At 38.9% G+C, this 24,665-nt stretch overlaps 1 protein-coding gene across 10 annotated transcripts in view; it reads left to right on the plus strand.

The window, feature by feature from the left end:
- The window catches only part of GTF2I (general transcription factor IIi), a 140,535-nt gene that overhangs the window by 66,045 nt on the left and 49,825 nt on the right, over positions 1–24,665 (plus strand). For 7 of the 10 annotated variants that reach the window (XM_004380767.2, XM_023735293.1, XM_023735295.1 and 4 more), the window contains one exon: positions 580–642. The exons of the other annotated variants lie outside the window; for them this stretch is intronic. In XM_004380767.2, the coding sequence (XP_004380824.1) occupies positions 580–642 (63 nt within the window). The remainder of the gene's footprint in view (positions 1–579; positions 643–24,665) is intronic. 10 annotated transcript variants of the gene reach the window in all.

Raw genomic sequence — 24,665 nt, forward strand, 5'->3', positions numbered from 1 at the left:
AGCTAAGCTTCTAGCACTAACATTCATTCTGATATACATTGGTTTTGTATAGTAATAAAAATCTTAATAAAGTACTTAATTTTTAAAAGTTACATACAAAATTAGGGCCTGTAGTCCTGTATGCATTTGTTATAGTCATTCTTTTGAAGGTCTTCATTGCAAAAAATTGTGGTTTCATTTAACAGTATGAACCACTCCTACGGTTACTGAAAGGAGAGGAGAAATAGTAACCAAAGTAGAAAAGACTTGTTTTTATTCTAGCATTTTCTAATTGCAACAGGAAAATAAATTGTGACTTTATTTATAATCTCATTACTCCATGAGTGCAGATTTTTTGAGTCCTTAATTCAGGTAACTTGGTATTAATCAGTTTTCCAGAGTTTTTCTAGGTTTTGTTTTCTCTTATCCCTATTTGCAACTAAAAGGGTCAAATACTTTAATTTTATACATATGAAATGAATTAAAATGCCATTTAAATTTTATAGTAGGCTGCTCTTGGAGTATCAAATCAATAAATTGTTGGAACGTGTGGAAAATGCTTAATAATGAATGTCATTTTAGAATTTTATTTTTTTCAAGATTCTACTCAACATGTCCCTTCAGAAACAAGTGAGGACCCTGAAGTTGAGGTGACTATTGAAGGTTAGTTATTTAAAAGCCTTGATTCCAAAGTATAATACTTCTGGTCATAAAAATATTTGTCACATTCACATTGCTGAGTATGTATTTCATTCTTTATTAAAGGAAACTTGTGAACAAAATTGAAATATATACATTTTTGTATGGCCAAAGCAGCCCACTTCCCAGCAAGCACCCCAGTGCTTTGGGAGTTTTGGACAAAAAATTAAGGCATGAAAATTAGGATTGGCCCACAGATGGACCAAGCTGTACTTTCTACAAGTGGTAACTGAAAATTAAAAAAGAAAACTATGACCAGACTTGATGCACAGAGAAATAGATTTTATAACCTTTTGGGTTGTGATACAATAGGCCTAATTGGGCCTGGAACTCCTGATTTTTTATTTAAGTAAAATGGAATAGATAGTTTAGTCAATCGTTTTTTAAGCAGATTTTCACCTTACAGTGCTCCTTAGAAGCTAACATATGATCTGTCCTTAAAAACTGTTTTGAAGCAGTAGCTACACATATATTGTAAAATTATCTCTATAGGTAAAATTGCTTCAAACCTAGATTTTTCTTCACAGATATGTTTGAAAGCAGATGAACCAGTTTGCCCTTAAATTGTTTGAAAATTCAGCTAATTTTGTTATAAACAGTATCACTTTATATTTAATAATTAAAAGCATATTAATTTTTTCTTTTTAAGTTAATGCCTCATCCTTTCTCCCCTAAGTAGTTCTTTCCTGTGGTAAAATACTGAAAGAGCACAATAAACAGCACTACGTAAAGTTTTCTTTACCTCTTTTACCCCAGTCCCTATACTCAGATGTTAGTTTATTGTGTTTACTTTTGAAATAATTTTTTGCATATATGCACGTGTGTGTATATATGTTCTTTTTTGTAAAAATGCACAGATGTTTTTGTATATAACATTATAGAACACATATCTATATCACATATCCCTATAACTTTCCCCCCATATTCAGTCATATTGGTACTTCCCTTTTTTTTAAACTGCTGCATATTTCTTTGTTAGGATGTCTTCTTCTTCTTTATTAACTATCCACTACTGGTGTCAGTGGGTTGTTTGTGGTATTTGGCTACTTCAAACTGTACTCAAAATATTTGTCTTCATGGCTTTTATAGCATAAGTTGATTGGTAGCTTCCACCTAATATAAGATTTCTTCGTACTTAATGTTTTCCAAACTCTTAATTTAATAAATTATTTCTTTTCGCTTATTAATATAATTCTACTAACCTAAAAGCAATTCTGAATTAGTTACTGTCTAGCATTAAATAATTGAAATTTATTTGCATTTGAGTCACTAGAAACCTCATTAACTGTCAAAGGAGAGAATTTTAAGAGCATATGAATATTATAAACACTCAGGAGTTCATCCTTTTTATAGCAATAAGAAAAATGACTTTTAAAAGATAATTGTTGAAATTATAAAAATAAGACTTATAAGTAGAGCTAAAAATAAGATTGATTTACCAAATCTTAAAGCAGATAAGGACTGTATACAAATTGTTGGAAAGTAAAAGCTTACTTTGATCACGTAAAACCCTTAAACAGTTGTTAAGATAATCAAGAAATAAATGACTCATGAACCTGTAGTGTGTGTCAGTCTTTTCAACTTTAGCTACTTTGGAGAGAGTGAAAAATTCCATTTCTTTTCAACTACTGCCATAGGCCTGATGTAACATCCAGTCTTGTGATCAGGTAATAGAATTTAGCCAGACAGTGTTCTCTGTGTTCAGTAGACCAGTGAAATACCAGGCCTGCATAAAGTAATTACTTTAAAGGTAGCATTTTACTGTGGCATATGTGTTCATTTCCAAATTGTTTATCAACCATTAATTAAATGTGTAAGTTAAAATTTTTAAAGGACAAATTTTCCTTTTTACCCATATATTAAGAAATTGTCTTATGTTAATAAGGATGGTCAAATGAGAACTTACATGAATCTTTGGTTGATATGGTATCTATTTTTTCTGGTATGATGACTACTAAAGGGTAGAAGCTATTTGAGTATGTATAGTTAGAAAATTATGTTTTGTTACATCCTCATAGTAGAAAAATATACGGCATTAAAATATTAATTTTTGAAGAAAATGACTTGAAAAAAGAATTCTAATGTAATATGTCAAGTAAAAGAAAAAAAAAAAATATATATATGTGTGTGTGTGTGTCCCGACTTTATGAAGAAGGCTAGGCTAGTGTAAAAGGGAAAAGAGGTACAAAATGTATCCAAAGACAATCTCGGTTGTGTTTGGAAGAAAATAAAGCAAGACAAACTTGCCTAACCTAGGGATGATTTTGTTTTCTCTTGTTGTATCTTTTTACATTTCCCAAATAATCTATAGAAAAGGGGGAAAGAAAAAGAAGTTTACCATCAAGTAAGTTTTTCTGATTTTCCGCAGTGTTTTAATACAACTGTGACATCTTTATCTGAAATTATTTGGAAGTACAAAGAGGCTAATTTGGCATTGGCATATTTTCTATAGAAGATAATGTTCTTCAGCCATGGCTAGTGGTGTACTGTGAGGCGTGTGAAGTCAGTGGCGTACGTTTAAAATGTGTATGACTTAGGTTTGGGAAATAGACCTTGGAATAATAAAACTGTGCATGCCCGCATTTCACAAACATGACTACATTTCTGGGCTCTGTCAGACCGCTAATAGCTGTAATATCTTTGATTTATGCAGAGAAAATGTTACCTTAGACTTCTTTAAGGTCCAGCTCTCAGGAGAGGACTTATAATGGGAAATTTGGGGTTTAAAAGTTTCGTTGTCGTGCAGTCCTCTTTCAGGAATTATTTCCCAAGCTTGAGTCATTCACGTATATTTGTTCTGTTGGCCTAACCCTCTGTATCATTATTTACTTAATTTTTTTCTTTAAATTGATTTCAAGTAGATTCATTCTTTTAATTTTGCATCTTAACTAAGTAAAACTATCTTTTATAGCTTGGGCTTAATCTGCCCATTTTATTACTTCTTACATACATTGAAAGAGATAAACATTTCAAAAAAGGAGCACAGTTCCATATACAGTTGGTTCACGTTATCTCACGTAGCACATGCACTGCAAATTGGATAACACTGTTTTAGAGCTTTAAAATGATAACCACCATATTTTTAGCAAATAGTGCATCCACGTAAATAACGCATGCATGTAGGCAAACATACACACGCAAACACGTGGAAATAATGAAATTATGTAAAAGGTCTGTCATTTTGTGCCTGTGTATCTACGGCAGACGTCTCATGACATTTCCAAAAGTGAATTTCACCCTCATTTATTGTCTTAGTCATCTAGTGCTGCTACAACAGAAATACCACAAGTGGATGGTTTTAATGAAGAGAAGTTTATTTCCTCATAGTCAAAGTAGGCTATAAAAGTCCAAGTTCAGGGCGTCAGCTCTAGGGGAAGGCTTTTTCTCTCTCGGCTTTCTTGTCAGTGTTCCCCCAGACTAGGAGCTTCTCGGCACCAGGACCCCAGTCCAAAGGATGTGCTCTGCTCTCGGCACTGCTTTCTTGATGGTATGAGGTCCCCCTGTCTCACTGCTCACTTCTGTCTTTTATATCTCAAGAGATTGCCTCAGGACACAATCCAGTCTTGTAGATCAGGTCCTGCCTTAATAACACAACTGTCACCCATCCTCGCTCATTAACATCATAGAGGCAGGTTTACAACATACAGGAAAATCACACAGTACCAGGAATCATGGCCTAGCCAAACTGATAGACACATTTTTTGTGGGACATAATTCAAACCATGACGTTTACCCTCCTTCAGAAGTCTGTAAATGTTACTTTCGATCATATTTGTATTATAAAGGTACATAAGCCATGGTCAAGAAGTCCTGGATCGTTTGGTAGCACCCCGGTGATCAGAGTATAAACAGTCGAAACAGTGCGTTTGTTTCTGTTAACTTAAGTTGATAATTATATCCCCGTTGCTTTTGAGTCATCAGTTGGAATCATGAACCTACTGAGACCTGACCGTAAATCACATGCTTTCAGTTGGAATGGGCAAACAAAGCGAAGCCTGCACTGGCATAAATGGCATCGAGCACCTACCAATAGGAACCTCAGTTGAGTCCGCATTGACACGATCATCACCGTCATCTTCTGACTCTAGCCGCTCTTTATTAGAAAAAGTTGTTGCATCAGGTTGTGTTTTCTGTTAAGAATAACAGGTAATTAGGGAAAAAAAAAGATCGAATTGATAATTGAGAGATCAGTTGGGCCTCATCTTAAAGTGATGGAGAATAGTCCTGTTAACTTTAGAGAGGTAAAAGCTGTTGTTGAATAGAAATATTGTTTATTAACTTATGTTATTGTCTTTTCTTCCTCTTGCTAAGACTTTAATTTACATAAAAGAGTGATTCATGTATCTTCTATTTGCTGTGTTGTCTTAAAAAAGTTAAAAAGTAATTATAAACATGTACTTGTAGAAATTTTCTTTATAGATTTACTACAGATAGTGGATTCAGCTTCAAATATAAATAAAACCTGATGTTGTAGTAAAGGTTCTATATTTTGGATGATTTGAACTAAAGATGCATTACATGATATTTCAGTTACTTTTATTATGAACTTTTGAAAAACAGATTTTTTTCTATTGCTTTTACTTTTAATACTTATTTGATAAATAGATGATGATCATTACTGCTGCCCTGCCATGAATATTTGTCACTTCTTTCCTATTCAGAAAACATTGTGAGTAGTCCTTTACTAAATTTGGTAGTACTTGGTTTTGAAGATGAGAGACAAGGACAGAAAAGTTTTGATTGGTCTTATTTTTAAAAATCTATTTAAAGAAATATTTGTAGGACATATTAAAAGAAAGTGTTGGTAGTTGACGAGAAGAAAGAATAACAGATCCAATGTTAGTAATAATCGAAAACATTTTTTGAACAATTTGTGTCATGCACCTGTATAATGTAATTTGTGTACAAAGCATTTTACAGATATTCTTCACATTTCATCCTTAGAAAAGCCCTGTGATGTTGTACCATTATCCGAATTTCATAATTGAACAAACTAAGACACAGATACTCTCTTAATTTTCCTGAGATCACACAGCTAGTGGAAGAGGCTGGAATTTGAACCTTCCCCATTTGACCTCAGAGTTGTGAGTTTATTCTCTTATAGTACAAACATTGATAAGTGATGTTTACATTTTGGGCCGTAGAAGCATTATACACTGATCGGATGGTATAAAAAGAGTACTTTGTGTAGTTTTCTTTAGCTAAGCAACTTCTATAAAATAATGAAATTTTATGAGCCACACATAAAAATCAGTAAAGAATATGATGATGAGCCTTTTGGGGAAGATTTTAACACAAAATTAACACATCATTGCCTGGCTTTGGTATGTGTTTTTAAGATTTAGCTGAAGCACATGGCTGACCAAACCACTTCTGTCTTGACTGATAATGTGATTCAGAACTGAAAAGTGGGGAATGTTAAGTAGAAGCCACCACCTAAGTAGAATTACTTCAGAATTGGAGATGCCATAGGCCTCTTGTTTTTTTTTGGCAGTAGTTTTATGAAAGTACTGAAGTTAATTTCCCCTCATTTCTTTCTACTAGTATGTTTCAGAGCCAAACTAAATTGGTGAAGTGATGAGTGACAGAAGCAGTACAAAGAGGAGCATCAGGAGTTTTTTCTGTTTCTTACTATAGGTGGTCTTTGTTTCCTTATCTTTCTGAAACTTCTGTGTTAGGAATTAGAAGATCTGCATGGGTTCAAATTCTAGTTTGTCCATGAGACCCTGTATAAAATCATATAACTGCTCCTTTTCTTAGGCAGAGACATTATTATCGGCCTTGTGCCTACTTAAGAATTATGAGGGAGATAAACTGAAATAATGTTACAGGGTTTTTCAAATTGTGCGATGCTGTTTTGCGATGCTGTTTTGATATTTTGCATGTTATTAGCTGCTGTAGAGTTGACTCCCAACTAATGGTGACCTCATGCACAATGAAATGCTGCCTGGTTCTGTGCCACCCCCATGATCAGTTGCCAGTCAGATCGTTGTGATCAGTAGGGTTTTCACTGGCTGATTTTTGGAAGTAGGTCTGCATGACTTTCTTCTACTTGGATTCTGACTTTTCATTGGAGAAGTAAACAAAGTGAAACTCATACAGGATCGCTCTTGGCTCAACAATTGAATGTGAAAACCTTATGTCATCTTAAGTGAAACCATTAAGCTATGTTAGGTCTGTATATTTCCTACTCTACCTCATTTTTACACAAGTAGCCAGTGCCTGCTATGTTTGTTTGCCAAACCCTCTTCCCTCCCCGCCATGAGGTATTTCCGTTGGGGCTGATATGCCAAGTTTTTTTTTTATAAGTTGCTGTTAAAAAAAAAAAAAAATTACATAGTGTGCTTATGAAAATCGGGGGCGGGGAGCTGTTGGCAAACAACTGTAGAAGGTGTGCATTATTTGTGTAGAAATGTGGTAATTATGTCTTATTAGCGCCAGTGTCTTTGATCAGTGATCATGAGTCACCTTAGTCATATGCTTGCTAGCATATAAAAAGACCCTTGCTTCTTGTACACCTTGCAATTTGAATTTTGCAATTTCTGTACTAGAACCAGCCAGTTATCGATTATATTGTGTACATTTTTCAGTTTATAAATCTGAATCTTAGACCCCTTTAGGATCATGCCAGGAATTAAACGCAAGTCCTACACTGCCGACTTCAAACTGAAAGTCGTTGCGAGGGCGGAAGAAACAAGCAACAGAGTGGCAGCGAGCGAGTTCGATGTTGGAGAGTCATCCATTCGTGAATGGAGAAAGGAGAAAAAGGAGCTGGAGAAAATGAACCCTCGAAAACGCGCACGTCGTGGGCCCAAAGCGAAGTGGCCTGAGTTGGAGAACGACTTGAAAGAGTGGATTATTTCTCGAAGGGAACAAAATCAAGCCGTCTCTACTGTTGCAATTCAGATCAAAGCGAAGCTTCTGGCAAATGAAAGAGGAATCCCAGATTTCAAGGCGGGTTTTGCCTGGATTTCTAAATTCATGAAAAGGAATGGCCTTTCTTTGAGAGTGAGAACCACTGTAGGCCCGCAACTTCCGGATGACTGAGAGCAAAAGGTGGTCAACTTTGAAGGGTTCTGGGAGTTGGGTGATGATGATGATGATGATGATATTGAATGAATAAATTAAAACGGTCTATTTTAAGACGAAAACAGTTTCTTCTGGTGACTTTTTATTTGTTGATTTCAAAGACATTATCAAAAATTATGTTTCAGTTTAAAATTGATGAAAGCAATAAAATATAAACAACACCTTGTAATTTTAGGCGCAGGATAATTTCTTAACTAATTTCTTGCTCTTCGCTCATTCATATTCTTTGGTTTCAATATGGTATCCCATTTCTATGATGAGCCTGGTCAGTTCACCATTGGTTGCACTTGGTTTAAGAAAATACCTACTTTAAATGAAGTCTCCATGAGATCACTTTTAGTCCAGTAACATTAAATCAATTGGAAGGGGAAAAAATTGTAATCAGCAATATGTGAAAAATACTGGTATAGCATGCCTATGAAAATAACATGCAGTTGGGGGGGTGGTTGTGCAGTTTGCAGAAAGAGTGCATGTTACTTGTGTAAAAATACAGTGATGGAAGAGGCAGAATCTACATCTCTGATGTGGAGCATGTTGGAGTTAACCCAGGGAAAGTTACTGGAATATGTTAAATTTTAGCAGATTCATTGGGAACTTTGTGCGTGTGAATGTGCCCACGACTTTATGCTGCACTTTGACAGGAAACCTCCCTTTCACCTCCCTGACCTGCCCAAGCAGGCGGCTAGGGGCAATAGCATGAGTTATCTCCACGCATTCACCGAAAGCCTTGTTTTAAGTTCACCCTGGAGGGAATTGAGGGCCCAGGGTGGAACCAGTGGTCCATATGCTGCTGTTCCAGAACCCTGCATGCCTTCAGGTTCTCTTCCCTTTTTCCTCCATGTGGCCCCAGGCTGTAGTGCCCTTCCCCCTCTCTGTGGTCAACCACCATCAACTGGCTACCCAGCAGATACTTCCTAAAGACGAACTGCTCCAGCTGTTCGTTTCCCCCATTTTGCCATGTTGTTTTCCCAGTGTCCTACCAATGAGCCCTGCCAGGCTCATGCTTTAGTCTCCAGGTCCCTCTAGAATGATACCGTGATGGAAATGAGGGAGAGCACTCAGGAGGGAGCAGCAAAGATTTAAGGCTTCCAGGTTTCTATTAAAATTCTTGGCAACTGGTTATTTCTGAGAAGACTGGCTGCAATGGAGCTAATAGGCCAGAGCCTGGCACTGCTTTCCTTTCAGGGGTGATGACAGGAACAAAAACAGGGTGTGAACTATAGAGCCGCCGGCACTGTAGCGCAAAGCAGATTGCCATCCTGTCAGAATACCCTCCAGAGCCAGAGAGTGACAGCGGGGAAATCAGCAAGCATTGGTGATTTCTGCCAGGTAAACCAGAACCAAGTGCTGAGAGACTTTCTGATCCTGGGTGTGAAAGGATGAAGCAAAATGTTGAAGGGTCCTTCCTGTCATCACCTGTCCCCTCCTGTGAGCTCCTACTCAGTGGCAAGAGTGTCCGGAGAAACCAGGTCTGGGGTGTTGTTTTCACTTTCGTTTTGTTCCATAACACTCAACTGACTTTAAATAAATAAATAGTAAAACAACGAAAACCCTCAGAAAGTTGTTTGCAGTTGACACACAGACTCTGTTTCTCAGCTTGATACTCTAACTTAAGTAGTTTATGAAAAAGAGTCCTGCTTCTGCTTCCCTGAAACAGCATCCCCCTCTCCTGGAAGCCTTTTCTTCCTGTGTCCACCAAAATAAGTCTTGGCCGTTTGTACCAAGGCTGTGGTAGGGAGTGGATGTGAGGCAAAGTTGCTTCTTAGACAGGAATATTTTGTCAGATCCAGACGTAACTTTAAGTTTCAGTACAAGGTGGAATATTGTAGAAGTGTGTACAGTCACAGACTTAAGGATTCTTGTTGAATCAGAAGAGCTCTTAGAGACCACCTGGCATTTCTCTTTTTTATGATGAAGAAACTGAGCGCCAGAGAAGCGAGACGACTATCCCAGGGCCTCACAGTCAGTTCATAGAGCTGATTATTCCTTCCTCCACAAAATGTGATGAAGAAATCATTTAGAGTTAAAAGGTTTTGTTGGGTAGAATAAACTGTTAAGGAACATAAACCATCCCTCCAAAGAGATAAGCCCATCACATTACAATTTTGATTAGTTTATGGTGGTGCACCACCACTTGTCAGTTTGCCCAACAGTGGTGGCTTGCATGTTGCTGTGTTGCTGGAAGCTATGCCACCGGTATTTCAAATATCAGCAGACTCACTCATGGTGGATAAGTTTCGGTGGGGCTTCCACACTGTGACAGACTTGGAAGAAGGACCTGATGATCTAATTCTAAAAAAATTGGCCATTGAAAACCCAATGAATAGCAGCAGAACATTGTTTCATGTAGTGCCGTAGAATAAGCCCCTTAGGTTGGAAGGCACTCAGAATAATAATGGGGAAGAGCTGCTTCCTCAAAGTAGAGTCCACATTAATGACTTGGATGCAGTCGAGCTTTCGGTACCGTAATTTGTTGATGTTACACAACTCAAAATGAGAAGAAACAGCTGCATACATGCACTAATAATAGAAAGATGGAATGTACAAAAAGTACGAATGTAGGAAAATTGGAAGTCTTCAAAAATGAAATGGAACACATAAAGATCCATTTTCTAGGCATTAGTGAGCTGAAATGGAGTGGTGTTTTCCATTTCGAATCAAAGAATCGTACGGTCTACTAAGAATGACAAATTGAAGAGGAATCACGTTGCAGTCATCGTCAAAAAGACCATTTCAAGATCTATCCTGAAGTACAATGCTGTCAGTGATAGGATAATGTCCATACGACTACAAGGAAGACTAGTTAATATGACTATTACTCAAATTTATGCATCAATCACTAATGCCAAAGATGAGGAAATTAAAGATTTTTTACCAACTTCTGCAGTCTAAAATTGATCAAACATGCAATCAAGATGCATTGGTAATTACTTGTGTGAGACCAACGGCTTATTTATTCCAGATACCTTTTTTCAACAACATAAATAACTATATACGTGGCCTTTGCTGAATGGAACGCACAGGAATCAAATCGATTACATTTGTGGAAAGAGATGATGGGGAAACTCAATACTAGCAGTCAGAACAAGGCCAGGGGCCTACTGCTGAATTAGACCATCAATTGTTCTTAGTTCCAAGTTCAAGTTGAAGAAAATGAAAACAAGTCCACAAGAGCCAAAGTAGGACCTTGAGTATATCCTGCCTAAATTTAGAGACCATCTCAAGAGTAGATTTGACGCACTGAAAACAATGACTGAAAACCAGACAGGTTGTGGGATGACATCAAGGATATCATACATGAAGAAAGCAAAAGGTAATTAAAAAGAGGGGAAAGAAAGAAAAGACCAAAGTGGATGTCAAAAGAGATCCTGAAACTTGCTCTGGAACGTAGAGTAGCTAAAGCGAATGGAAGGAATGATCACATAGTAAGAGCTGAACAGATGATTTCAAAGGTAACTCCAGAAAAAGTATTATGATGAAATGTGCAAAAGCCTGGAGTTAGAAAACCAAAAGGGAAAACCATGTTCGGCATTTATTGAGCTGAAAGAATTGATGAAAAAATTCAAGCCTCAGTATAGCTGGACTAGGTGAAGACAAACGCGGCAACAGGATTGGAGGAAGACTCATTAAAAACTTGTGATACCTTTACGTAGTGCAAGAGGCAGTTGTTGGAACAGAACAAGGGGATACTGTGTGACAAAATCAGAAGGGTGTGCATGAGGGTTGTATCCTTTCACCATACTTAATCAGTCTGTATGCTGAGGAAATAATCTGAGAAATTGGACTATGTAAAGAAGAACATAGCATTAGGATTGGAGAAAGACTCATTAACAACTTGGCATTATACAGATGACACAACCTTGCTTGCTAAAAACAAAAGAGGACTTGAAGCGCTTCACTGATGAAGATCAAAGACTACAGCCATTAGCACAGATTACACCTTAACATAAAACAAAAATCCTCACAACTGGACCAATAAGCAGCATCATGATACATGGAGAAAAGATTGAAGTTGTCAAGGATTTTATTTTATTTGGATCCACAATCAGTGCCTGTGAAACAGTAGTCAAGAAATCAAACGATGTATTGCATTGGGCAAATCTGCTGCAAAAGACCTCTTTAAAGTGTTGAAAAGCAAAGATACCACTTTGAGGACTAAAGTGTGCCTGACCCAAACCATGGTATTTTTGATCTCTTTATATGAATGTGAAAGCTGGATAACGAATAACGAAACTTGAAGAATTGATGCCTTTTAATTACAGTGTTGGCAAAGAATATTGAATATACCATAGACCGCCAGAAGAACAAATGTGTCTTTGAAGAAGTACAGCAAGAATGTTCCTTAGAAGCAAGGATTGCACCTGTGGTATTGGTTCTGGAGCGTGTGCCAGTTATTTTCAGTAGTCTTTGCAGTATAAAGGCCCTGCCTGTTCCCTAGTGTTTGTTCCCTGCAAGTGAAGTCTCTAATATCTGGGGGGTAGAGCTGAAAGCCAGTGTGTGCTCTGTTGCGTAGTGAAATGAAACGTATTTGTTAAAAATAATCGAGAAAAGGTCACGCTTTTTATCTTAAGTTTTTTCCTCCTGCCTCATCCCTCATATCATTTCCACCAGAGTACACTAGGACTTATGTACCCCAATTAGAATATTTATCGAAATTCATCGTACCTAAAAAAAATTTACCAACACTGAGTGATTGAGCATGCGTTGCATTACTTAAAAAACAGTGTATCACCAGAAATTACAAACAAAATAATTCAGTCATGAAAGGGCTTCATCAACAATTTAAATACCCAACGATTAGGGAATGGTGAAATGAATCGTGGTGAAGTAACTCACTGCAACAAAAAAAGTAAGTTTTGTTAACAATATGAAGAAAGTTTTTTAATCTAGTAATAAGTGAAAACAAAAAAGGCTTTTGACCTAATTAGGTAAAATACTTATTTGAATGTATTCAAAACTGAGAGAAAGATTAAGAGAATTTTCTAAAGAAGGTTAAATCGTGACTCTCATACAGATATAAAAATGAGCACTCTTAAAAGTTTTATTGAACTTGTGCAATCTGAGAAATGAGGCAGATGTTACTGCTGTTTTAAAAAAAGTCAAGAAACACAAATTTATCTCAGTGAAAAGCCTGTTGCCATAGAGTCCACTCCAACTCTTGACGCCCCTTCGTGTATCAGAGGAGAACTGTTCTCTGTTGTTTTCACTGGCTGGTTTTTCTAGAGTCCATCGCAGGCCTTTTTTTCTAAGGTGCCTCTGGTTGAATGCAAACCAACAACCTTCAGTTAGCAGCTGAATGCTTAACTCTTTGGGCCAGGTAGAGACTGTCTAAGTGGAGGAATGTTAAAATGAATTACAAATGGAGGCAACACTGATTTTTCCCCTGGGATGGGCAGGAAAGTAGTGGAACCCCTATCTGGGTCTGACTGGGCAGAGTTTGCATGCCTATCAATTACCTGGGGACAGTGGTGTTTCAGGTGTTGAGTTACTGAGTTGTAAATTGACTCCCATAAAATCAATTTGAATCAGATAATCCATGGAAGAGTGTACTGCAGATAAATTTTTCTCTATAGACTATAGACTTGAAAATATTGGATCCGATTATGGGACTTTTTTTTTTTTTAATTTGTATAATGTAACTTTTTAAAACAAAATTTTCCTTCCTAAATTTTTTAAATTTTATTTTTATTATTGTACTTTAGATGAGGTTTACAGAACAAACTAGCTTCTCATTAAACAGTACACATATTTTGTGATACTGTACCTTCCTAAATTTTTAATGAAATCATTGCAAAGCCCTTTTAAATATTAACATTCCCTGAAGCATTAAATAGGTGGTTTGTCTACACATTTTAGGAATGCATGGTTATGTGAGGCATATCTGGCTCCGGTTTTAACTGAAGTTTATAAAACACCATACTTAACCCAGTGGTGTCTTAACATAATTAATAGTCTTATTGATTATTCAGTCTTTCTCTTTTTCAAATCTGGACATAGAAAAAAATTGTACTTTTTAAATCATGAAGGTGCAGAGTTCAGTGGTGTTTACAGAGACCGCAAGCTTCAGGGAGAAAATTCTTCTTTTTCAATTTTGTTGAGATTCCAATGGCCAGGTTCATTGCTGTTGGACAGAGCTGGGCAAGCTGGAAATGAGCGTAAAGCGGGGTGGTCAGTTGGTATTTGAGCACCGTGTTTGGGCATTTGCCTCCTGCTTCTCCATTTACTGCTAGTCCACACCCATGTCACCCAGATGCTGTGGATCTGCACTACCCAGGACATGACCACTAGCTACATGTGGCTATTAAGATTTTTTTTCCTATTTTAACTTAATTTAAATTAAATAAAAATTCAGTTTCTTAGTCACAGTGGGCACATTTCAAGTGCTTGGTAGCTGTATGTGGTTAGCGGCTAGTGTGTCACACAGAGCAGTGTAGAACAATTCCGTGGTTGCAGAGAATTCCATTGGACAGCGCTACTGTGACTGCTCCCTCCCTTCATCTCTTATTTCTCTCCCATACCATTTTCTGCTTGCCAAGGTTGTTATTCCAATAAATCAGATGTTGCCTCTTCTGTATTCTTTGCCCCCTAGAAACAATAATTCTGTGCTCTCATAAAAACCAAACTCGTTGCTGTCGAGTCGATTCTGTCTCATAGCAACCCTATAGGACAGAGTAGAACTGCCCCATAGGGTTTCCAAGGAGCGGCTGGTGGATTTGAAGTTTTGACCTTTTGGCTAGCAGGCAAACTCTTAACCATTCCACCACCAGGATTTCCATGCTCTTACAGCTGTATGTAAATTCCTCTTCTAAACCCCTCTCATGTGGGGGTATACTCATGTACACGTTATCTTCCCTGATGGATCACTGGACTCCTCAGGGCAATCACTGGATTCAGAATGCTAGTCACTGGACTCAGTGGGCAAGAAACTTTATACCTCGAAACCTCAGTTCTCTCATCTGTAAAATAGGGATATTAAGAGTGCTTTCCCTGTAGGGATTAAGTGAGATATCCCATCTGATGCACTGTGTCTGGCACAGGGGAAATCCCTTTCTTTCTCAGTCTTTGTTCCAATGCTGATTACTGGGCCTGACACCTAACAGTTTGAAGATAGGAGTGGAAGATTGCCTCCTAATGTCCAGATATCAATGCCGACTTCTTCAATATCCAACTGTAAACGAATGTTGCAGTTGTCACTTGACACTTCTATTGCAATTAAATCACACTAATGCATTTTTGTTATTCTGCCCTGTTGAATTCAGCTGCTCAAAATGCCACCAAAAGAAACAGCTGATAAAGCAAAGCTGAGATTTTCTTACTGCAGTCAGGAAAGAGCACTACCAGAAGAGTGTTAGTATCAGCTCAGAAGGGGAAGGACAAAGTTGTAAGATTTGACTTTGAGGTTTAGTTTAAGGTGATTCAGTGGGGTGGGAGGCTCTTGATTAGAATTGGATAATATTGTGATATAATAGTTTTGGACTGGTGGACACAAGGGAAGGATTTTGAAGCCAGGATTTCTAAGAGTCATGTAAGCAACAGTCAAGAAATCAAATGACATTGCATTGGGCAGATCTGCTGCAAAAGACCTCTTTAAAACGTTCAAAAGCAATGATGTCATTTTGGGGACTAAGGTGTGCCTGACCCAAGCCATGGTGTTTTCAGTCTCATCATATGCATGTGAAAGCTGGACGATAAATAAAGAAGTCCAAAGAAGAATTGGTGCCTTTGAATTATGGTGTTAGTGAAGAATACTGAATACACCATGGACTGCCAGAAGAGTGAACCAAGTCTGTCCTGGAGGAAGTACAGCCAGAACGCTCCTTAGAAGCAATGATGGCAAGAATTCCTCTCACATACTTTGGACATGTTATCAGGAGGGATCAGTCACTGGAGAAGGACATCATGCTTGGAAAAGTAGAGGGTCAACGAAAAAGAGGAAGACCCTCAAAAGATGGATTGACACAATGGCTGGAACAATGGGCTGAAGCATAACCACGATTGTAAGGATGGCGCAGGACCGGGTAGTGTTTAGTTCTGTTGTACATAGGGTCACTATGAGTCGGAACCAGCTCGATGGCACGTAATAACAACAAAAGTATATAACCTGTCATTTGATGCTTTTTGTCGAAGAGTTGGTTGTCCTTTTAGGAAGTTCTTAAAATGAACAATGAATTTACTTGGATTTTTAACTTCCATGCAGTAATTTCCTGAAATAGTTAAGTCACGTTATGTAGACTGAAAACGATGTGGGTATAAGTGGTTTCAGTTCTCGGTGCTTTTTTAAAGTAGTAAGTAAAATTAAAGGGAATGTATCCTGGATTCTAAGGGTACTTGTCCCCTTAGAGTTTAAAATGGAAGTGTATTCTTTTGATAATTCAGAAGGCGATTTGAGCTTCTGATGGCTGTCCCACTCCCTGGTTTACTTAACATTTTCCAGCATCCATTCATTTCAATTGAACGCCACCAGCCTTGTGAGGAGGGACAATCGGTAATGCTCGTTCTCCTGCTTGAAATCTAAAGCTCCCTCGGGGCCATAAGTTCTCTGGTTAGATGGCAAAGAAAAATTTCTTTCCAGACTTAATACAGTTGCTACTCCTTGGAGAAAGGGCACCTCTGAGTTTAACTTTCAACACATAGCATGTGTAAGGTAGCTTTTCATGACCACCAGTACATATAAGTACCCATTAGGTTTCCTGTCTCTGAAGGTATATTGGCAGGCTTTTGTACCCTTCATAGTATATGCTGGTGTGGGGTCGGGGATTTTCATTGTCGGCGCCACTTGACTGTGTAGAGAGGTTATTGTATGAGGTGATGTATTCTGGAGGAGGGATTGTGTAAAACTTGTGTCTCTCTGGGCTTCTTTAGATATAAAGCTTGTAAGTATATGTACTGTTTTCTGTGTGTTACTGAGAAAACGCAGTGTCGGGATTAGTTAATGTTCAAGTGAAAAACATATTTTCAGGCAGTACAGCGTATGCACGCGTTGTAGCGTCTTTGACGTACTGCATGTCCGTTTCCTGCACTCGTCAAGGACCTATCTTCTGGTTTATGAGCTGTAAGTAGCTATTTTGCAATAAAAAGTAATTTGTTGCAGTAGTAATGTTCCCATGACAGCACTTCTTTGGAGGCTTTTATTTTTACTGGAGGCTGGAATTACACAATGTCTCCCCTTGTGTATTCTCATTTTGGTTTGGAGGTATGGTATTGGTATTATCCTGGTTTTGCTGACCCTGGAATTACTGTTTCCTGAAACACTCATCTTTTTTCAGAAATGGCTGCTTACACGGCTGAGGAAGCTCTAGAACTTTTATTTTCGCTCCCTGAGAATGAGGATGATTCTGAGGAGGAGTGTGATGAAGATGCCTCAGAGGAGCTTTCCCATCTTGGGGAATCTGAAGCTCATTGTGATGGTGATGACGACAGTGAAATGCTGTCAGAGGATGAGGAAGCAGTCACTGGTGCACAACAAAGGGGTCAACCAGATGACGGTGGCCGTGATGACAGCGAAGAACATGAAGGAGAATGGTCCAGAGATGTCTCTCACTTTATGCAGATAAGGAGCTCGCTTCAGCAAGATGCCAGAGTTTACCCAGACTTCACCCAGGAAGATACCGAAGTAGATTATTTTTTGTCTGTCTTTACGGAGGAGACTTTGGAAATTATAAAGAACCAGACAAATCTGTATGCAGCCCAGGAGTGTGTAAGTCGATATAGGGGGGAGGAGATTAGAGTGCCAAGTAAAAACTGGCACCCTACAACCGTAGACGAGCTAAAGACATTCATTGCTGTGCATATACTGATGGGTATATGCGTCCTGCCACAAATCAAACAGTATTGGTCCAGGTACCCTATCTTTGCCGTTACTGCTGTGCCAGAACTTATGTCTAAAACCAGGTTCAAGAAACTGACTGAGAATATACACTGCAATGACAATTCAAAAGCTGTGCCCAAAGGACAGCCTGGATACGACCGACTTCACAAATTGCGCCCTATTATCGATGCTCTCAATAGCCGCCTAAAGGAAGTGTATGTGCCATCAAGTGTCATGTCAGTTGATGAAAGCTTAGTGCCATTCAAGGGACGTTCATCAGTGAAGCCCATTAAGCGAGGTTACAAAGTTTGGTGCTTGGCTGACTCACAAACTGGCTTTATAAGTCACTTTGAAATCTATTCTGGAAAAAAAGATGTGAACAATGACTCATTACTCTCCCTTGGTGAGAGTGTTGTACTAGGACTTTGTCACTCATACAACCATTCTCACAGGCTCATTGCCTTCAACAGTTTTTTTTCCTCCTATAACTTGATGAAAACCATGCACGACAGGGGACTGTATGCCTTAGGTGCAGTGCAAGCAAGTCGAAAGGGCTTACCAGGAATGATGAGGAGGAAAGATGAATTACAGCGGGGAGAATCTCTGTTTCGTACCAAGGGGTGTGTATCGGCAGTAAAGTGGCAGGACAGTAAACCTGTCACGGTTTTGTCCACGTTCCACAATCCAAAGGACATTACTACTGTCAGAAGTAAAAGCAAAGATGGCCCCTCCTCAGTAATCCCTTGCCCGAGAGCAGTTGCAGAATACAATGCAATTATGGGAGGAGTGGACCGCTTTGACCAGAGGCGTGAAAGGTACGGGATCGGAAGGCGCTCTGCTAAATGGTGGCATCGATTGTTGTATTTCCTTATTGACCTTGCCATTGTAAACAGTTTTATAATGTGGAACTGTACCCATGGGGGCAGATGTGACCAACTGTCCTTCAGGACTGCTCTCATTAGACAGCTTGGTGTGGGCCGGGGAACCAAAAGCAGAGGAAGACCCTCATACCTTGTCAAGAACAAGCAAAGAGTCAGTGGGGTGCCAGATGACGTCCGGCTCTTACAGGTTGGAAAGCATTTACCTGTCAAGGCAACCAGAAGGCGATGCAGAGAATGCAGCACTAAGAAGAAGCAGACTCGAACAACAATCATATGCAGCCAGTGCAGGGTGCCGTTATGTGTTACCCCGTGTTTTCAGAATTTTCACTCAGAATAAAATTTGCTAAGAAAAATCTTTTTATCATGCCTTATTCCACCTATCCTACCTCCGGAGTCCACTGGGACATCTCTGTCCCACGTAATATTTATAAACATCCATCATACATAACAAAAAATTACCAACGCTCAATGATTCAGTATGTATTCAATCAGTGAAAAAATATGACATTATCAAAAAATTAAAAACAAAATAATTTGGTCACAAAAATAGATGGTGATATCAGGATTAGAGACATCTAATTTGTTTTCTCTGAATTTTTTATTCGCCAAGAATAAGGTCATTGAATACTGTGACTTAAGAGAAAATGACAAACATAGCATGTATTTGGAGATCATTAAAGCCTTCAGAGAAGAGGAGAAAGAGAGCTAGAATAAGCTGGAAATGGACGCTGAATAGTAATTTTCCTTCAGTATAACAGTATATGACCTACTGTTCCTCCTCTATTGAGAATATAAAATAAACTTTAACTACAGCAGGAGAAACTTAAGTTAATTCTAAGTTAATTCCCTTTCTTTGCAGAGGAGTAATGCTAAAACACAAATTGGGGGCCCAGGGAGATGCTGTGTCTCCTTTAGGGGCAGGTTGGAGGCATGATTAAATGCCAAGGAGACTCATTTATAAGGTGAAGGTGTTATGTAGAGTTAGGAAAAAAAAATAAAGTTGATTTCTCAATGACCCTTCCAAGGTATAGATCTTTCTCATTCAGAACTGAAAGAAATAATGAAAAAACAAACCCATTGCTGTCAAGTCTATTATGACTCAAAGCGACTCTATCGGACAGAGTATAACTGCCCCATATGGTTTCCAAGGCTGTCAGTCTTTACAGAAGCAGACTGCCACATCATTCTTCCACAGAGCAGCTGGTGGATTTGAACTGCCGACCTTTTAGTTCGCATATGAGTGCTTTAACCACTGTGTCACCAGGGCTTCTTGAAAGAAATAACAGTTTAGAAAAAAAATAAACAGCTCATTCTAGGGGATGAAACAGGTTTCTTGGGGCGAGATCACTGTTCTAGACTGAGGAAAGCCATAGAAAGCAGCTGAGCGCTCTTGGAGCCAAGACACCTGAGTACTACAAGTCTCAGGGAGCCACATAACAAGGGCGGGGCTTGGCGACCTAGGACATTGTGGGTGCATCTGCTTGTCCCTGGGTTTTTAGCGCTGCTCCTGCACCCTGCCCTGTTGGAGTTGCAGCACTAAGGACTGCTACCCTTGGTGCGTCTCTGAAATAAAGAGGACAAGTGGACTTTTGGGTTCCCTCGATTTAGACTTCCAGACCTGAGAAAGCGCCATAGGTGGGTAGAAGTGTGACCGGTTTCATTTTCACCTTTCATACACCTTTCTAGGGTAGTAAGTGTAAGTGACCTCGTGAAACCTCTTCCTTGATCTTCGAAAGTTAGGGGACAGTCTTCTACTGAGGAAGTCAAGGCTTCAGTGCTTGTGGCCTCGTGGGAGACTCCTTGGGCAAAGAGAGAACACCAACAGGGGTAAGGGTCGTGATGGTACAGCAACTGCCCCCACGCGTCATGGCATCATGCCCTTTTCTGAGGGCGCAGAGGTCGAGATGGTCCTCATAGTCCCTTTCCTTGATCTCATCATCAGTGTTTGCATTGAGGCTTGAGGTGGGACACTGACTCTAAGGGCCCTAGTCATTCCAGCTTCCCCTTTGGGTTTCAGTTTCCCCATCTACAGGTAGGTTTGGCCCTTGGACTCTCTCCCTTCCTTTCAAATCAGGCATTCTGTAAGTGAAGATGTTCTAGGCAGCCAAGAAGAAAAAAGGACTTCTTTACCGTTGGTCTCTCATTGCCCCTCCCCACCGCCGCTGTCAGTCCAGTTTAGTTTGGGGGGGAGGGGCTAACTTCCCCACCCACATTATGATTTGAACCCTTCCCGAGGACGCTAACTTTCTCTGTCACTTGGATTCTTTGCTCCTGATGTAAGGCAACAAATGGCAGTGGTTGGATGATTCATTATAATTTATCTCCACTATTGCCAAAACCATTTAAGGTAGAAGGCTTTTTATACTTAGGCTTTTATAGACTATGGAGGGCACACGATTTGGAATATCCAGATGGCTTACTTTCCCAGGTATTATCAGGGGGACTTGAAACTACTTTTAGCAGGCATGACACCTGTGGTGTGGAAACCAAAAAACCAAACCCATTGCCATCGAGTCAATTCCGACTCATAGTGAGCCTATAGGACAGAGTAGAGCTGCTATCTAGGCTTTCCAAGGGGTGCCTGGTGGATTCGAACTACCAGCCTTTTGGTTAGCAGCTGTAGCTCTTAACCAGTACACCACCAGGGTTTCCATGGAGTGGTAAGGACCCTAAAAAAGGTAGTCAGTAATCCTGAGTTACCTGGCGTGGACAAGTTGTATTGTCTTTATGGTCAGATGATACCTTTGGGGCTGTTTAAAAAATGTGAGTATGCTTTTTAATATAATATCATCCCTCCTTATTTTCTTAAATGAAAAGAGAGACTGTTAAAATGAACTCTTTCACTTAGGATCATCCTTATAGCTGAAAAGGCCCTTAGAGATGAACCTGATTCATGTGTTTTACCAACCAGAAAATTGAGGCCTAAAATCCGACAGTGCGACTTGACCAAGGGCTCCAAGCTAGTTAGTGGCAGAACTAAGACAGATACCCAGGTCCCTGGGCTCCTACCCTGGTCTTCTTTCCACTGTACTTCAAACACTATCATTGCCCATAATACTTGTGGAGTTGGCAGAATTCAGCCCTTTCGAGGAAAAACTTGATAGTGGAGATTTATCACACAACTTTGAGCTTTTCACAGTTTTCTTCCACTTGTCAGAATCTCATATCCCAGAATATTTTTCTGTTTTCCCCCTAGAACAGCTGGCACTGGTGGTATGGTACGTGGGATATGGGCCTACTTACAAGAAGCTGGGCAGCCAATCCAAACAGTTGTCAATAATATGGAAAACCTCATAGGAGTATAAAACTTTTCTAAAGTACTCTGATAAATCTTAGGTAAGGAACTAGAATGCATTTGGAAAGTTCAGATTAGAGCGAGTGGCTCAGTAATTTGAGGTAAGAGATTGTGTGTCTTTGCTTTTGATACCTCAGGCCCATCTACAGACACCGTGGTATCCACCGGCAACGTTCTCTAAGGGTGGTTATGTGTAAGCATCTCTTCTAGGGCCAGGGAAGAGTGGGGTTCAAATCGGTTCATACATTTTGCTGATTGTTTAGAAAGTAAAGTAAGCAGGGTGAAGGGATTAGGTAAAATATGTATTTGGCTTTTACTTATTTTCATTTTCACTGTTTCCAAATGAATTGATTTGCATTTCTTCTTGGCTGTGGAATCATTTGATTTCCTTCTGTGAACTAATCCAGAGAAGCTACCTGTAGTTCTCATTTCTCTTTAAACACTGGCATAAAAGACTAATGAAGAAATACTGGCTATTCTTAAGGTAGAATTTTAGTTATTTTTAATAATTTCTTGTTTGTTATTCCGCATACGTGAGGACAGATCTTTAGAAAAATTGGTAATTTGATTTGGTTGAAAATTTGCAATGTTAGAATCTGAACCAGGAGCTTTACAACCTGTTTTATTTTCTGCTAAAAAGTGTATCCGTGTATTTGGTGGATTAACTCAGAGCAGGAATAGAACTGACTGTTGTTCCTTTTCTCCCATAGAACAGCCCCTGGAGTAGTGTGTTAGGCTTGAAAGCTCATTAGATGAAAATGTGCCAGACTTTCTTAGAAGCCAGGAGCCAGTTGAAGGGACTCATTTTAAAATACATTGCCTGTCATTGCCTACTTCCTCTGAAGACCTTAACCCTTTTGGAAATTTAGCTGGAAAGTAAACAAAGCAAAAGTGATACACGATGGCTCAACAGTTAAATGTGAAAACCTTATCAGATCATCTTCAATAAAATCATTAAGCTATGTTAGGTCTGCTTATTTCATTGTCTAATTATGTCTTACTAATGTCTTTCATCAATGATTATGAGTCTCCTTAGTCATATGCTTTTGAGCATATAAAAAGACCCTTGCTGCTTGTACACCTTGCAATTTGAATTTTGCGATCTTTTTACTAGAAACAGCCAGTTACTGGATTATATTGTGTACATTTTTCAGTTTTAAATCTGAATCTTAGACCCCTTTAGGATCATGCCAGGAGTTAAACGCAAGTCCTACACTGCCGACTTCAAACTGAAAGTCGTTGCGAGGGCGGAAGAAACAAGCAACAGAGTGGCAGCGAGAGAGTTCGAGGTTGGAGAGTCATCCATTCGTGAATGGAGAAAGGAGAAAAAGGAGCTGGAGAAAATGAACCCTCCACGCACAGGCCATGGGCCCAAGGCAACATGGCCTGAGTTGGAGAACGACTTGAAAGAGTGGATTATTTCTCGAAGGGAACAAAATCAAGCCGTCTCTACTGTTGCAGTTCAGATCAAAGCGAAGCTTCTGGCAAATGAAAGAGGAATCCCAGATTTCAAGGCGGGTTTTGCCTGGATTTCTAAATTCATGAAAAGGAGCGGCCTTCCCTTGAGAATGAGAACCACTGTAGGCCTGCAAGTTCCAGATGACTGAGAACAAAAGGTGGTCAACTTTGAAGGGTTCTGGAAGTCAAATGATGATGATGATAATGAATGAACTAAAATGGCCGATTTTAAGATGATAACACAGTTTCTTCTGTTGACTTTTATTTGTTGATTTCATAGACATCAATTATCAAAAATTATGTTTCAGTTGAAGATTTATGAAAGCAGTAAAGCAGACAACATCTTGTTCTTGTAGTTTGGGTGTAGGATAATTTCTTAGTAATTTCTAGCTCTTTCATTCATATTCTTTGGTTTCAACATGGCATCCCATTTCCATCATGAGCCTGTTCAGTTCACCATTGGTTGCACCTGGTTTTTAGAATAATACCTACCTTAAATGAAGTCTCCATGAGATCAGTTTTATTCTGGTAACATTAAATCCATTGGAAAGAAAAAAAAAATTGAAGTCAACAAAGTATAAAAATATCAGTATAGCATGCTTATGAAAATAACGTGCAGGGTGACGGGCTGTGTGGTTCGCAAAACATAACACATGCATTATTTGTGTAAAAAATACAATGTGGCTTACGATTTACATTTGGATTACCTGTCATCCTCTGTTAATATCTTTTTGTGAAATAAATGCTTAGGATATTCGTAGATCTTTGGCTGTTACGTGTAACTAACAGCTACACTATTTACATGTTCATTTAATCACATAGTCATTAAATACCAAGCACCTTCTGTGTGCCAGGAACTGTTCTAAGTGCTAAGGATGTAGTATTGTGGACAGAAGAGTGACAGGTTTTGTTTTTATTGGAAGACCGAGAGGAGACAATAGTGGAAAAAAAACCCGTTTTAGGAGACTGTTGCAGTTACCAGGGTCGAAAGGAAGGTGCCCTAGAACATGATGGTGGCAGTGGAGAGGGCGAGTGGCTGATCACTAGGGATGTGTTGAAGATAGAGCCGGCAGACTTTGCTGTTTGTGGTTGTTTCGTTATTGTGCTTGTCTTATAAATGTTAATGTAAAAGTTCGTAGAATCTATGTAATTGGATATTTTAGCATTTCAAAAAATTTAGGTGTTTAGTTTTTATAGCTGATAAACAGTTACTTAATGAATAGCCAATTGTTTTTATAAGAGTTTCAGAGTTGTTATGACTTGGATCCATGGATGAAAAATGCTATCTGTTCATTAGAAATAACTCTTGAGTAATTTCAAAAGAGACATAGTGGCTGGTTTATTTTTTAACTTTAAATAGGTGTATGGTTATAAGAGTAGACATTTTCAGTTTGATTTTGTTGAAAATATGAGTATCAGATAATAATTTGTTTCGTAGTCTGCTAATGCATTCACC

This window comes from Trichechus manatus, unplaced genomic scaffold, assembly GCF_000243295.1.
Source record: "Trichechus manatus latirostris isolate Lorelei unplaced genomic scaffold, TriManLat1.0 scaffold00077, whole genome shotgun sequence".
In the NCBI taxonomy this organism is placed as follows: Eukaryota; Metazoa; Chordata; class Mammalia; order Sirenia; family Trichechidae; genus Trichechus; species Trichechus manatus.